This window comes from Scyliorhinus torazame, chromosome 11, assembly GCF_047496885.1.
Source record: "Scyliorhinus torazame isolate Kashiwa2021f chromosome 11, sScyTor2.1, whole genome shotgun sequence".
Classification (NCBI taxonomy): domain Eukaryota; kingdom Metazoa; phylum Chordata; class Chondrichthyes; order Carcharhiniformes; family Scyliorhinidae; genus Scyliorhinus; species Scyliorhinus torazame.
In genome coordinates this window covers 225,382,131-225,399,005 of record NC_092717.1, presented here as the reverse complement: position 1 = coordinate 225,399,005, position 16,875 = coordinate 225,382,131, and the positions used below count along the sequence as shown (strand labels likewise).

At 46.4% G+C, this 16,875-nt stretch overlaps 1 protein-coding gene across 5 annotated transcripts in view; it reads left to right on the top strand.

The window, feature by feature from the left end:
• LOC140385819 (piezo-type mechanosensitive ion channel component 2-like) overlaps positions 1–16,875 on the top strand; it is a 1,561,269-nt gene that overhangs the window by 1,490,619 nt on the left and 53,775 nt on the right. For all 5 annotated transcript variants that reach the window (XM_072468377.1, XM_072468380.1, XM_072468378.1 and 2 more), the window contains one exon: positions 47–163. In XM_072468377.1, the coding sequence (XP_072324478.1) occupies positions 47–163 (117 nt within the window). The remainder of the gene's footprint in view (positions 1–46; positions 164–16,875) is intronic.

Here is a 16,875-nt window from a genome sequence, read left to right as displayed (position 1 = left end):
TTCATGGTGTACATTGCAATCAGCTTTGAGTACATTCAATTCACAGGAATGCCAGTCTTGGTGGAAAATCAGAAATTGCTTCCGATAAAATCTCTTTTGAAATAAAAGAGCAGACCGGAAAAGGACTTGCTGAATTAATCAAAGGAAATGAGAACAAACCTGTGTAAGTTGATCATTTTATTTATCCAAGTTCGCAACCACTATTTAATGTTTCAAAGTTGTTGTTTTTTAAACCAATAATCTGAATATTAGATGCAAAGTTTTTCTGGCATCTATATTTTTGTCATACAATGCTAATGTTTGGTGTCATGTGAGAGTACCTTTAAGAAAACAGTGATGTCATAGAGTTGGTGGAGCTCAGCTCAGTTAAGCCATTTTGCAGTTTGGTTTTGCAGTTAATTTGAAAAGTGCCTGGCTAGTTTTGCTGAGAGCAGTTTAAAAGTGCCTGGCTGCTTTGCTGTGAGCTGCTTTGTAATAATGCACAGGAGGCAGGGGTACCGTCACTACACCAGTAACTATATACAAGAGCAGCTCCAAACAGTGCTGCTAGCAATCCAGTCAACTTAAGACTGCCTCACAAAGCCTACACAGGTGCTTATATGGGCCCCCTCAATGAGCTATCATTGAGGGAGCTCATACTCTAATTGGCCAACCAATAATGCCAATTGGAGGTCATTACAACCCCCCCCCCCCCCCCCCCCCCAAAAGGTCCGAGGAATTCCTGCCAGCTGGCATTCCTCTGAGCTTCTTCCTGCTCCTCGTGTCCGGGTCGGTCACCACTGTCGACGCCGGGTCGTTCTCCGACGTGAGTGGGGTGTACCTTATAGGTGCCCGTCTTTCCCTTGACGACCTCCTTGGAAGTTGTTCTTCTTCCTCCTCGGGGAGAGGTGTCGCGGCGGCCTCGTCAAACATGTCCATCTCCGACTCTGACGATTGGATGACGGGGTCTGGAGAAATTGCTCGGGGCTGGGGATCTTTTCCGTCTGGGATATCCCAGCTTGAGGCGGTCCTGCTTCGCCTGCCTGCAGGTGTGGTTCCGCTGCCCTTATTTGGTCTAGGTGTTTCCTCAGCACCTTACCTCCTATCGAAACTTCGTAGGATATGGGCCCTGTTTGGGACTCTACCATGCCTTTGACCCTCTATTCCTCAGGCTTTTCCTGAGGGCGGCTATCTGGTAGCTAGACCCATTGTGGTAGTCCCTCTCACTGGTATCTACCTCCATTGGCGTGCCCTGTAGTTCCTGTGCCCCACTTGCTGCCTTTTCTAGGGACAGTGCGAGCTGTAACGCTTGCCTGCAGTCCAGCTGCGTTTCCGCCAACAGGCGCTTCTGTATTGTGAGGTCGTCTATGCCACACACTAACCGGTCCCGAAGCATTTCATTTAGCGTTGGGCCGAACTCATATTTTTCGCCAACCTTCTCAGGCGGGTCAAGAAATTCATGACTGACTCTCTGTCTTCCCGTTTTGTTGTGTAGAATCTGTACCTACACAAAATGAGGGGTGGTTTTGGGTCATAGTGCACTTCCACCAATTTTGTTAATTCTTGGAAAGGTATCATGTCCGGCGTATCGGGATAAGTTAGACTACGCATAATGGTGAAGGCTGAGGGTCCGCACGCTAACAGCAGGATAACCAGTTTCCTTTTGTCATTCATTATCTCATTGGCCTGGAAGAAGTAACACATTCTCTCCACATACTAGCACCAATCCTCAATAGTCGGGTCGAATGCATCTAACCTCCCAAAAAACGGCATTTTTGAAATAGCAAGGCTTACCCTCCGAGTGCGGCAGCTGGTCTCCGCAAGGTTCTTTGTTTACCTCGTTGCCACTGTAATAATCCACAGGAGGCAGGGGTACCATCACCACACCAGTATTTATTTGCAATAACTTATATACAAGATCAGCTCCAAACAGTGCTGCTAGCATTCCAGTCAACTTCAGACTGCCTCACAAAGCCTACACAGGTGCTTATATGGGCCCCCTCAATGAGCTATCATTGAGGGAGCTCATACTCTAATTGGCCAACCAATAATGCCAATTGGAGGTCATTACAACCCCCCCCCCCCCCCCCCCCCCAAAAGGTCCGAGGAATTCCTGCCAGCTGGCATTCCTCTGAGCTTCTTCCTGCTCCTCGTGTCCGGGTCGGTCACCACTGTCGACGCCGGGTCGTTCTCCGACGTGAGTGGGGTGTACCTTATAGGTGCCCGTCTTTCCCTTGACGACCTCCTTGGAAGTTGTTCTTCTTCCTCCTCGGGGAGAGGTGTCGCGGCGGCCTCGTCAAACATGTCCATCTCCGACTCTGACGATTGGATGACGGGGTCTGGAGAAATTGCTCGGGGCTGGGGATCTTTTCCGTCTGGGATATCCCAGCTTGAGGCGGTCCTGCTTCGCCTGCCTGCAGGTGTGGTTCCGCTGCCCTTATTTGGTCTAGGTGTTTCCTCAGCACCTTACCTCCTATCGAAACTTCGTAGGATATGGGCCCTGTTTGGGACTCTACCATGCCTTTGACCCTCTATTCCTCAGGCTTTTCCTGAGGGCGGCTATCTGGTAGCTAGACCCATTGTGGTAGTCCCTCTCACTGGTATCTACCTCCATTGGCGTGCCCTGTAGTTCCTGTGCCCCACTTGCTGCCTTTTCTAGGGACAGTGCGAGCTGTAACGCTTGCCTGCAGTCCAGCTGCGTTTCCGCCAACAGGCGCTTCTGTATTGTGAGGTCGTCTATGCCACACACTAACCGGTCCCGAAGCATTTCATTTAGCGTTGGGCCGAACTCATATTTTTCGCCAACCTTCTCAGGCGGGTCAAGAAATTCATGACTGACTCTCTGTCTTCCCGTTTTGTTGTGTAGAATCTGTACCTACACAAAATGAGGGGTGGTTTTGGGTCATAGTGCACTTCCACCAATTTTGTTAATTCTTGGAAAGGTATCATGTCCGGCGTATCGGGATAAGTTAGACTACGCATAATGGTGAAGGCTGAGGGTCCGCACGCTAACAGCAGGATAACCAGTTTCCTTTTGTCATTCATTATCTCATTGGCCTGGAAGAAGTAACACATTCTCTCCACATACTAGCACCAATCCTCAATAGTCGGGTCGAATGCATCTAACCTCCCAAAAAACGGCATTTTTGAAATAGCAAGGCTTACCCTCCGAGTGCGGCAGCTGGTCTCCGCAAGGTTCTTTGTTTACCTCGTTGCCACTGTAATAATCCACAGGAGGCAGGGGTACCATCACCACACCAGTATTTATTTGCAATAACTTATATACAAGATCAGCTCCAAACAGTACTGCTAGCATTCCAGTCAACTTCAGACTGCCTCACAAAGCCTACACAGGTGCTTATATGGGCCCCCTCAATGAGCTATCATTGAGGGAGCTCATACTCAAATTGGCCAACCAATAATGCCAATTGGAGGTCATTGCATGCTTAAAAGGAGAAAGCCAGTTTGAGACAGCAGCTTGAGAGGTTCTGGTTTGCTGTGATCTGCTTGAAGAGAGAAAGCCAGGTTTGAGAAAGCAGCGTGGGTGTGTGTTTCCAGAGAGTTTGCAGGAAGAAAGCAAGGTGCTGGAGCTGAAGTCACCCAAACGAATATATCTCTGCCATTCTACAGAAACTATATATATCCTTTAACCTGATGTGACACTGTTTAAAGGTGTTAAGTCTCTTGGAAGTTTGAAGGAACATTTTAAGGAAGTATTTACTGTTGCAATATTTTCTGAGTTATCTTTGAAGTACGGGGTGTTAAGAGATCCAATGTTTATTTAAGATGTTAAGTTGAGTTCATGGAATAAACAGTGTTTTGTGTTTAAAAACCCACGTGTCCATAATTGTAATACCACACCTAGGGAAAAGCCGCGTGCTCGGAAAAGCAACAAATCCATTAAAGGGATAGGTTGGTTGAACTCCATGCTACATTTTGGGGTTCTGAAAACGCTTCGCCCATAACATTGGACTATGAGTTTAGTTATCTGGGGCACGATTTAACAGACAAAGTTTGAAGTGTCATTATGGGTGCAATTGGCGGGGTGTTTCTCGATGGCCACGATACAGCCTGTATTTAATGGCACTTAGTGCCAAAAATGACCCCCCACGAGCGTCTCGCTGTCTGAAATTGCCAGACTCACGCCTCAGCTAGCAAGGGAAGCTGCTTTTAAATGCTGCCTCACCATCACTCCCAGTCAACATGCAAGCATGGCAGCACACAGACATTCTCCTCGCTTTGGAGATGCCACCCTGGACAGGCTTCTGGATGCTGTGAAAGAGGGATGGGGCACCCTGTTCCCCCAAGGGGTTGGAGGACCAGAGGGAGGGCCACTAATATCGCCTGGGAGGCTGTGACAGCAGCTGCCAGTGAGGGCAGCATGACCAGGAGGACCAGCGTCCAATGTTAGAAGAAGACCAACGACTTCCACTGAGCTGTTAGGGTAAGGTAGCATCTCCCTCCTGGCATCAGTTCTGCCTGCCACCCCTCAAATTTCCAACTCCCCCACCCCACAAATCACCTCGCACCCTCCCAACATCCAATTTTTGTGCTTGTTCCTCAGCACACCCTGGCACTAACTAGCACAACCCCTTCATGTGCAATTGCAGTGCCCATACAGACCACCTGCTATAGACCCCCTTGATCCATCAAATGCATGGCTCACAAAGACAAAAATGATTCTTACCTCTCACTGACCACATGCCCATTGTCCATTGTCTCGCAGGATCTCCATCTGATGGGCCGGGGCATCCAGAGGCATTCCCCCCCCCCTCCCCCCCCCCCCCCCCCAACCACCACCACCCAGGAGACCCCCTCGGAGGAGAAGTCCAAGGAGACCACCATCGATGCGTCGCTGATATCACCCTCACCTCGGTGAGCGACAAAAGTGGACAGGCGTCTGGGCACAATCTGGTGCGCACCACACAGTTACAGATGCAATCAGGTGGAGTCAGCAAGATTCAAGGGAGCCAGGAGGATTGCTGTATCCCAGGACTCTGCTGAGTCCCAGTCAGATGCCGAGCCTCTGGACAAGGTTATCTCAGAGCTGGTGCAGATGCTCGGACATGGCCAAAGACGATCGGAGATGACACAAATGCTACGGGCGCAGGAGATGATGCCAACAATGCGTGACACCATGACACTAGGTTGCTGCCGCAATGGAAAGCCTGCAGCATGAGGTCAGCGTGTTGACTGCTGGTGTCCAAGGCATGACTCAGTCTGTGAGGACCGTGGCTGAGGGCCTTGACATCAGTCACTGAGGGACGTGTCCCATATGCAGGTGGACACTGCCGAAGCACTGCAGAGCTTGTCCCAGTAACTGTGGGACATGTTCCAGACACAGTTGGACATTGCTGAGGCACTGCAGAGCGTGGCCCAGTCACTGACAAGGATTGGCGAGGGTGACAAGAGGGCTAGAAAACCTCACTCTGCACACTCACTCCCTAGACCCCAGGCCCCTTCCGGGAACATTAGGGAGACTCAGTTGCCCTCCCCTGATCCACACATTTACCCTGTGGTTGTGAGGATATCCCCAGTGCTGAAGCCCAGCTCTTGAGTGTTTGATTGTTGGCAGCTGCCTCGATGGTGCTGTCTCTTCTCGAGGTCAGGCAAACTGTTCAGGCTTCAAAGTTTGAATTTATTACGGGCCAGGGTTTAGAGCACCCCAAAGTGTATCATGGAATTCACCTGACCCATAACTTTTAATAGATTTTGGTTTTGGCAAGCACAAGGGCCCACTTTACAGGTGTGATGCAACAGAGATCTAAAGTACTTTTAAAACAAAACAATGTTTATTCTATGAATCCAGTTAACATTTTATAAACACACAGTAAACAACTTAGCAACTATCAACTCAAATACTTCCCCCAAAGAATACAGTACTCTATAAGTAATCCTTAATCTTTCCTAGCAACATCCATATGTTAAACCCTTTTCAAGGAGAGACAGCAGGTTTAAATTTTCTACAGAAACAGGTATTACTTTGAGAGAGGTAGCTTGTAGAGAGAGAGATCATTATACAGCTGCTTGCTTTGCCTGCAACTATCCAACTCTTAAAACAAAACTAAACACACACTGTAGCTGCCAGCTCCAAAGCGAAAGTGAAAGACAGACAGCCCAGCTCCACCCATACTCTTACATCACTGCAGCTATTTGAAAAACACACATTTCTTAAAGGTACATCCACTACAACTATTTAATAAACACCCATTTCTTAAAGGTACTCTCACATGACAAATGTAACAATCATAATGTGAGACATGGCACGTGTATCCATAAGAATCCACTTGAGAATATTTTATTTATTAAACGGTCAACGGTAACAAAGATTTAGGGGCGTGACGGTGGTGCAGTGGTTAGCACTGCTGCCTCATGGCACCAAAGACCCGACTCCGGGTCACTGTCTGTGTGGAGTTTACATATTCTCCCTGTGTCCGTGTGGGTTTCACCCCCACAACCCAAAAATGTGCCTGGTTGGTGGATTCACCATGCTAAATTGCCCCTTAATTGGAAAAAAATGATTGGGTACTCTAAATTTAAAAAACACAGCAACAAAGATTTGAAAATCAATTACGTAACGTTCCACATATCACACTAACCATTAAACAACAAGGAAATGTCACCGTTCCATATTGGTACCAATACAAAGATATATCAGCTCACTTTCACAAAAAGGACCAAACACAAGATATCACCCTTCGCAGGTTCATCAATAGAAATAGGATAAACCTGAGAATGTTGTCATGAGATTGTTGCTTTAAGAAATGTTTGGCTGCTCATGTTGCTGCCGTGATGTCAGAGTGTGGGTGGAGCTGAGCTCTGGCTCTGCTTTTTAGTTTCACTTTGAGAAAAGCTTGGGTGCGTCTGTGTCTTTTTGGATTTGTTTTCAGTGTTGGTGCTGAAGCCAGACAAAGCAGCTGTACTGCTTTTTTCTCTGCCATGAAAAGACTGTCTCTTGGTCATTTGGTGAATTCAGAATAATAAATGTTCTGAGTAGTGACTTTAACCTGATGTGCTTCTGTTGAAAGGTTTTGTTTTAAGTCTTATGGATGTTAAAAGGAAAGTAAGAATTACTTAGTGTTGTATTTTTGGGGGTTGTATTTGAATTAATGGTTGCTAAGATGTTCACTATGTTTTAAAAAGGTTAACTTGAGTTCATAGAATAAACATTGTTTTGCTTTAAAAAATATGTTTCCATTTCTGCTGTACCACACCTGTAGAGTGGACCGTGTGCTCCCTATACCACAATCTATTAAAAGTTGTGGGTCAGGTGAACTCCATGATACACTTTGGGGTTCTCTAAACCTTGGCCTATAACAGTGTGTTATCATGTCCAGAACTTTGTCGTAGAAATGATCTGTCCATCAATGTGTTACTTGTTCCACATACCGGTGCCATTCTCCATCCAGGAGCTGCAGCTGCGCAGACCCTCCCACACAGTCCAATCTCACTGGAACCAAATCCTCATGGACATGTCACACTGTGGAGGAGGAAGACATCTGCTCCCAATGGTCATGAAGCTCACCGCAGCCCTGAAGGTCTATGCCATCGGTTAATTTCAGGGCTCGAGCGGGGACTTGTGTGGCATTTCACAAGCAACGGCCCACAATCTCACCGGAACCATATTCCACTACCGCTCAAGATGCAGTTGAACAACCTTGACTTCCAACGTGTTTAACCCACGGCGATGTACCAGTTATATGCAGCACTCACCACACCAGCAACAAAAGCATCAGCAATCCATGAAAGAATTTCCTCAATGGCAGCAACAATTGCCTTCTGGACTCATATATGTCCTCCTTAGCCCGGTATTCCAGGACCCATGTCACTTAGAAAAAATTGTCCTTCTTTCCAGCTGTAGAAAAGGAAGGAAACTGCAACCACAAGCAGGACAAGCAGCAAACACAAGCTGCAGCTGTGAAGTGCTTTGGCAACTAACAAGGCCAATTCCTTATTAGCAATAACCTTCAGCTATGAAGCTAGAGGCTGATCGCAGTTAAATGAAGTTAAAGTGACCGTCTGCATATAACCAAGAACAGGGCTCTGTCCTCGAAGTGTTTGGTAGAACAGACAGGCAGCAGCTGTAGTTTCCTCTGTTATGGATATCCACAATATTTGAAGATGGTTTGAAGGCCTCACAGACAAAAAGCCCGTCAGCCCTGCCGGCCCAGGGGCGACCACGACCTAGAACACTTAATCCACCCCCACCGACCCAACCAAGTGAAACCCCCAGGAGGAGTTTCCCACCCAACCACTGCCTTCCCTGCCCCCGCCCCACCCCACAACGAGCACTGAGGCAGCATGAGCGCATGCCCAAAAATGGAAATGGCTATTCAAGCCCTCAGTTTCCTTCAGTAGCCATTGCGCCAGCTTCACGTTTTTAAAAAGGAGTACTGAACGATGCCTGCGTGATTTCTCGCTGGGGAGCCAGTTAATACCTGGGAGGGCATTACATTTGACTTCAATCACAGTCATGAGATGGAAATTCATGCAAATTGGGGCTAATGATATGCTCGCCATATTTGGGCAAGACCTGTCTGGTTCAAGTCTTGATTTTGGCCATACCTACTTTTTATCCGGTGCGCCCAAATCCGTGCCGGATGCAACGAGGTGGTAAATCACACCCCTTATCTTCGGAGGAAAATTGTTTTGTTTGCTGAATATAACTATATGGTGAGCACATTCTTTCTGAATCAATTTTTAACAGCAATTCAGAACCAGAACAATTCCACCATGACATGGACAACTGGATTTATTTACAATATATTTTGTGAAAATAAATGTTTCTTAAATTAGCACTGTGAACATACTTTGGAAATTTCTGAAATGTATGATTGGTTTTAAGGTTTTTACAATAGTAACACCTTTCAATTATATGCTGTTCATGTGGAAAAAAGGAACCAAGATGTATCATAGAAGCACAAGGAAAATAAAAGTTTGTTGAGAAGTGGTAGGTTTTATGGATGATCTTAATGGAAGAGGGGGTGGTGCTGACAGGGTTTAGGAAAAGAACTGCAAAGGTGACAACATGACCATCAATAGTTGGGATCGGAGGGGGATTGTGTGAAAGAAGGAGGATTGCATTTGAGGAACAGAAAGGAGAAAGTGATAGTGATATGGAGGAGCGTGGACATTGGGGATTTTAATGCAGGGATGAGAATTTTAAATTTGAGGCTTTAGGATCTCAGATACCAATGTAAATCAGAAAGAACAGAGTGATGTGGGACTGTGCAGGACAGCACACAGGAAACAGAATATTAGGTGGAGGATGGGAACAATGGACAATTTTGCCTGGAAGTAACAAAGGCATGACTAAGGTTTTCATCAGCAGATGTGCTGAAGTAGGAGCAGGAATGGGTTATTTTCGATGGAAATATGCTCTTTATGATAGAGACCATATTGACTTGAAAGTTGAGTTCAAGGTTTACCGGATGCCAGTTTTGTGAACGATCAGGTTCAACTTTGGACAAAGTCTGGGAAGCTGACGGTGAGAGTATTGCATTTGTGGCAGGATCAGACATGATGAATTTGTTCTTTTCAATGTTTAGCTATTAGAAATTGTAATACATTCGACAAAGTCCCACATGGCAGATTGGTACAAAAACTAAAATCACATGGGATTCGGGGTGGGCTGGCTAGATGGATGCAGAACTGGCTTGGTTATAGAAGACAGAGTTGCGGTGGAAGGGTGGTTTTCAGAATGGAGATCTGTAGCTAGTGGTGTTCCGCAGGGATCGTTGTTGGGACCTCTGTTGTTTGTAGTATATATATATATATAAATGATCTGGAGGAAAATGTGGGTGGTCTGATTAATATGTTTGCGGATGACACCAAGATTGGCGGAGTTGCTGATAGTGCTGAGGATTGTCAGAGGATACAACAGGATATAAATAGATTGGAGACTTGGGCACAGGAATGGCAGATTCAGACAAATGTGAGGTGATGCATTTTGGAGGATGAAATCTAGGTATGAATTGTACAATAAATGACAGAACACTTGGTAACATTAACATACAGCAGGATCTGGGCATGCAGGTCCACAGCTCCCTAAAAGTGGCAACATGGGTGGTCAAGGTGATTCAGAAGGCATATGTCATGCTTGCCTTTATCAGCCAGAACATTGAGTACAGGAGTTGGGAAATCATGTTGCAGCTATATAAAACCTTGGTTAGGCCGCATTTGGAGTATTGCATGCAGTTCTGGTCACCACATTATCAGAAGGACGTGGAAGCTTTGGAGAGAGTGCAAAGAAGGCTCACCAGGATGTTGCCTGGTCTTGGGGTGTTGGCTATGAGAAGAGGCTGAATAAACAAGGATTGTTTTCGCTAGAAAGACAGAGGCTGAGGGGATAACTGATAGAGGTCCACAAAATTATGAGAGGCATAGACAGGGTGGAAAGTCAGAGGCTTTTTCCAAGGATGGAAGTGTCAATTACAAGGGGTACAGGTTCAAGGTGAGAGGGGATAAGTTTAAGGGAGATGCGCGGGATAAGTTTTTCACTCGGAGAGTAGTGGGTGCCTGGAACGCACTGCCAGAGGATGTGGTGGAAGCAAGCACATTAGCAACATTTAAGAGGCATGGGTACATGAATAGGGAAGAAATTGAGGGATACGGACCGAGTAAGGGCAGAAGGTTTTGTTTTTAGTTAGGGCATCATGATCGGCACATGCTTGGAGGGCCGAAGGGCCAGATTGTAGTACCCTCAATAACGACACTAGAGTATAGAATGGTAAATGAAGGCTTTAATAAGCAGAAAACTAATCCGTGACCGAGACGTGTGCTTACTGAGTGCCACCTACAGGGCGTCACCTTATATACGGCTCCCTGGTGGGCGGAGCCAGAGGCGGAGTCCCCCAGGGTTCCAAACCCGGCCTTAAAGGGGCATCACCTACATGGTGTTAAGGGTACAGTAACCATTCATCACAGACAGGGTGGATAGTCCGAGGCTTTTTCCAAAGATGGAAGTGTCAATTACAAGGGGCACAGGTTCAAGGTGAGAGGGGAAAAGTTTAAGGGAGATGCACGGATACGTTTTTCACGCAGAGAGTGGTGGGTGTCTGGACCGCACTGCCAGAGGATGTGGTGGAGGCAAGCACATTAGCAACATTTAAGAGGCATGGGTACAGGAATAGGGAGGAAATTGAGGGATACGGACCGAGTAAGGGCAGACGGTTTTGTTTTTAGTTAGGGCATCATGATCGGCACATGCTTGGAGGGCCGAAGGGGCTTTTCCTGTGCTGTACTTTTCTTCTTCTTTGGAGTCGCAATGCGGTTTCCATCCATAAAAAGGCTCATTGGGCATGACCTTCACAGCAAGACAAGTCCAAGAAAAATGCAGAGAGCAGCAGCAACCTTTATTCGTGGCCTTCCTTAGCCTCACAAAGGTCTTCAACTCTATCAACTGAGAGGGATTATGGAGGTTCCTCCTCAAATTTAGTTGCCACCAGAAATTCATCTGCATCCTCCACCTGCTGCATGATGACATGCACACCAAGATCCTTATCAAAGGATCTGCCATAAACCCAATACAAGTGCAAATTGGGATCAAGCAAGTTTGTGTCATCGCTCATTGTTGTTTCCATCTTCATCGCCATAACACTCCACCTCAACTTCATGAAGCTCTCCGCCAGAGTGGAGCTACTCTACAGGGTGAGCAGAAAACGATTCAATCTACGCTGCCTCCAGTCCTGAAGCAAGAGCACCCAACCTCTGTCACCAAGCTGCAGTATGCTGATGCCACTTGCGAATTGTGGACCTGCACGCCCAGATCCTCGGCACTATCAGCAATTCCGCCAGTTTTCATGTCGTCCGCAAACTTACTAAAATCAGACTACCCACATTTTCCTCCAGATCATTTATATATACTACAAACAACAGAGGTCCCAGCACTGATCTCTGCGGAACTCCATTAGCTACAGATCTCCATTCTGAAAAGCACCCTTCCACCGCTACTCTTTGCTTCCATAACCAAGCCAGTTCTGTATCTATCTAGCCAGCCCGAATCCCATGTGATTTTAGTTTTTGTACCAGTCTGCCATGTGGGGCCTTGTCAAATGCCTTACCAAAGTCCACATAAACTACATCCACAACCCTTCCCTCATCAATTTACTTTGTCACCTCTCCAAAAAACTCAATCAAGTTGGTGAGACATCACCTTCCCCATGCAAAACCATGCTACCTGTCACTAACTAGTCAATTATTCTCCAAATATGCATATATCCTGTCTCAGTATCTTTTCCAAAAGCTTCCCCACCACTGATGCCAGGCTGACTGGCCTATAATTTGCCACATTATCCCTGCTTTTCTTAAACTAGGGAATAACATTGGCTATTCTCCAGTCCTCTGGAATCTCACCTGTGGTCAAAGAGGATGTGAAGATATCTGTTATGGTCCCAGCTATTTCTCCCCTTGCCTCCTGCAGTAATCTGGGATAGATCCCATCTGGCCCTGGGGAGTTGTCTACTTTAGGTGAATTGGACATTCTGAATTCTCCCTCTGTGTACCTGAACAGGCGCCAGAATGTGGCGGCCAGGGGCTTCATTGAAGTGTTAATGTAAGCCTACTTGTGACAATAAAGATTATTATAAAGATTATATTATAATGCAATTTAGGATACTCAACACTTCCTCCTTTGATATATTGACGTTGTCAAGATCGTTCACACACCTATTCCTGACCTTCACATCTGTCATGTCCTTCTCCCTGGTGAATACCGACATAAAGTATTCATTAAGGATTTCACCCACTTCTTGTGGTTCCACGCATAACTTTAGTAATGGAGAGGGATAGGTAAGTGCAACAGGGCAAGGTTTACAATTGGGGGAAGGGTAAATACGATGTTGTCAGACAAGAATTGAAGTGCATAAGTTGGGAACATAGGCTGGCAGGGAAGGACACAAGTGAAATGTGGAACTTGTTCAAGGAACAGGTGCTACGTGTCCTTGATATGTATGTCCCTGTCAGGCAGGGAAGAGATGGTCGAGTGAGGGAACCATGGTTGACAAGAGAGGTTGAATGTCTTGTTAAGAGGAAAAAGGTGACTTATGTAAGGCTGAGGAAACAAGGTTCAGACAGGGCATTGGAGGGATACAAGATAGCCAGGAGGGAACTGAAGAAAGGGATTAGGAGAGCTAAGAGAGGGCATGAACAATCTTTGGCGGGTAGGATCAAGGAAAACCCCAAGGCCTTTTACACATATGTGAGAAATATGAGAATGACTAGAGCGAGGGTAGGTCCGATCAAGGACAGTAGCGGGAGATTGTGTATTGAGTCTGTTCAAGAGATAGGAGAGGTCTTGAACGAGTACTTTTCTTCTGTATTTACAAATGAGAGGGGCGATATTGTTGGAGAGGACAGTGTGAAACAGATTGGTAAGCTCGAGGAAATACTTGTTAGGAAGGAAGATGTGTTGGGCATTTTGAAAAACTTGAGGATAGACAAGTCCCCCGGGCCTGACGGGATATATCCAAGGATTCTATGGGAAGCAAGAGATGAAATTGCAGAGCCATTGGCAATGATCTTTTCGTCCTCACTGTCAACAGGGGTGGTACCAGGGGATTGGAGAGTGGCGAATGTCGTGCCCCTGTTCAAAAAAGGGACTAGGGATAACCCTGGGAATTACAGGCCAGTTAGTCTTACTTCGGTGGTAGGCAAAGTAATGGAAAGGGTACTGAAGGATAGGATTTCTGAGCATCTGGAAAGACACTGCTTGATTAGGGATAGTCAGCACGGATTTGTGAGGGGTAGGTCTTGGTTACAAATCTTATTGAATTCTTTGAGGAGGTGACCAAGCATGTGGATGAAGGTAAAGCAGTGGATGTAGTGTACATGGATTTTAGTAAGGCATTTGATAAAGTTCCCCATGGTAGGCTTATGCAGAAAGTAAGGAGGCATGGGATAGTGGGAAATTTGGCCAGTTGGATAACAAACTGGCTAACCGATAGAAGTCAGAGAGTGGTGGTGGATGGCAAATATTCAGCCTGGATCCCAGTTACCAGTGGCGTACCGCAGGGATCAGTTCTGGGTCCTCTGCTGTTTGTGATTTTCATTAATGACTTGGATGAGGGAGTTGAAGGGTGGGTCAGTAAATTTGCAGACGATACGAAGATTGGTGGAGTTGTGGATAGTAAGGAGGGCTGTTGTCGGCTGCAAAGAGACATAGATAGGATGCAGAGCTGGGCTGAGAAGTGGCAGATGGAGTTTAACCCTGAAAAGTGTGAGGTTGTCCATTTTGGAAGGACAAATATGAATGCGGAATACAGTTTAACGGTAGAGTTCTTGGCAATGTGGAGGAGCAGAGAGATCTTGGGGTCTATGTTCATACATCTTTGAAAGTTGCCACTCAAGTGGATAGAGCTGTGAAGAAGGCCTATGGTGTGCTCGCGTTCATTAACAGAGGGATTGAATTTAAGAGCCGTGAGGTGATGATGCAGCTGTACAAAACTTTGGTAAGGCCACATTTGGAGTACTGTGTACAGTTCTGGTCGCCTCATTTTAGGAAGGATGTGGAAGCTTTGGAAAAGGTGCAAAGAAGATTTATCAGGATGTTGCCTGGAATGGAGAGTAGGTCTTACGAGGACAGGTTGAGGGTGCTAGGCCTTTTCTCATTAGAACGGAGAAGGATGAGGGGCGACTTGATAGAGGTTTATAAGATGATCAGGGGAATAGATAGAGTAGACAGTCAGAGACTTTTTCCCCGGGTGGAACAAACCATTACAAGGGGACATAAATTTAAGGTGAAAGGTGGAAGATATAGGAGGGACATCAGAGGTAGGTTCTTTACCCAGAGAGTAGTGGGGGCATGGAATGCACTGCCTGTGGAAGTAGTTGAGTCGGAAACAAAGAACAAACAAAGAACAAAGAAATGTACAGCACAGGAACAGGCCCTTCGGCCCTCCAAGCCCGTGCCGACCATACTGCCCGACTTAACTACAATCTTCTACACTTCCTGGGTCCGTATCCTTCTATTCCCATTCTATTCATATATTTGTCAAGATGCCCCTTAAATGTTCCTATCGTCCCTGCTTCCACTACCTCCTCCGGTAGTGAGTTCCAGGTACCCACTACCCTCTGCGTAAAAAACTTGCCTCGTACATCTACTCTAAACCTTGCCCCTCTCACCTTAAACCTATGCCCCCTAGTAATTGACCCCTCTACCCTGGGGAAAAGCCTCTGACTATCCACTCTGTCTATGCCCCTCATAATTTTGTATACCTCTATCAGGTCGCCCCTCAACCTCCTTCGTTCCAGTGAAAACAAACCGAGTTTATTCAATCGCTCCTCATAGCTTATGCCCTCCATACCAGGCAACATTCTGGTAAATCTCTTCTGCACCCTCTCTAAAGCCTCCACATCCTTCTGGTAGTGTGGCGACCAGAATTGAACACTATACTCCAAGTGTGGCCTAACTAAGGTTCTATACAGCTGCAACATGACTTGCCAATTCTTATACTCAATGCCCCGGCCAATGAAGGCAAGCATGCCGTATGCCTTCTTGACTACCTTCTCCACCTGTGTTGCCCCTTTCAATGACCTGTGGACCTGTACTCCTAGATCTCTTTGACTTTCAATACTCTTGAGGGTTCTACCATTCACTGTATATTCCCTACCTGCATTAGACCTTCCAAAATGCATTACCTCACATTTGTCCGGATTAAACTCAATCTGCCATCTCTCCGCCCAAGTCTCCAGACAATCTAAATCCTGCTGTATCCTCAGACAGTCCTCATCGCTATCCGCAATTCCACCAACCTTTGTGTCATCTGCAAACTTACTAATCAGACCAGTTACATTTTCCTCCAAATCATTTATATATACTACAAAGAGCAAAGGTCCCAGCACTGATCCCTGTGGAACACCACTGGTCACAGCCCTCCAATTAGAAAAGCATCCCTCCATTGCTACCCTCTGCCTTCTATGGCCTAGCCAGTTCTGTATCCACCTTGCCAGTTCACCCCTGATCCCGTGTGACTTCACCTTTTGTACTAGTCTACCATGAGGGACCTTGTCAAAGGCCTTACTGAAGTCCATATAGACAACATCTACTGCCCTACCTGCATCAATCATCTTAGTGACCTCCTCGAAAAACTCTATCAAGTTAGTGAGACCCGACCTCCCCTTCACAAAACCGTGCTGCCTCTCACTAATACGTCCATTTGCTTCCAAATGGGAGTAGATCCTGTCTCTAAGAATTCTCTCCAGTAATTTCCCTACCACTGAAGTAAGGCTCACCGGCCTGTAGTTCCCGGGATTATCCTTGCTACCCTTCTTAAACAGAGGAACAACATTGGCTATTCTCCAGTCCTCCGGGACATCCCCTAAAGACAGCGAGGATCCAAAGATTTCTGTCAAGGCCTCAGCAATTTCCTCTCCAGCCTCCTTCAGTATTCTGGGGTAGATCCCATCAGGCCCTGGGGACTTATCTACCTTAATATTTTTTAAGACACCCAACACCTCGTCTTTTTGGATCACAATGTGACCCAGGCTATCTGCACCCCCTTCTCCAGACTCAACATCTACCAATTCCTTCTCTTTGGTGAATACTGATGCAAAGTATTCATTTAGTACCTCGCCCATTTCCTCTGGCTCCACACATAGATTCCCTTGCCTATCCTTCAGTGGGCCAACCCTTTCCCTGGCTACCCTCTTGCTTTTTATGTACGTGTAAAAAGCCTTGGGATTTTCCTTAACCCTATTTGCTAATGACTTTTCGTGACCCCTTCTAGCCCTCCTGACTCCTTGCTTAAGTTCCTTCCTACTTTCCTTATATGCCACACAGGCTTCGTCTGTTCCCAGCCTCTTAGCCCTGACAAATGCCTCCTTTTTCTTTTTGACGAGGCCTACAATATCACTCGTCATCCAAGGTTCCCGAAAATTGCCATATTTATCTTTCTTCCT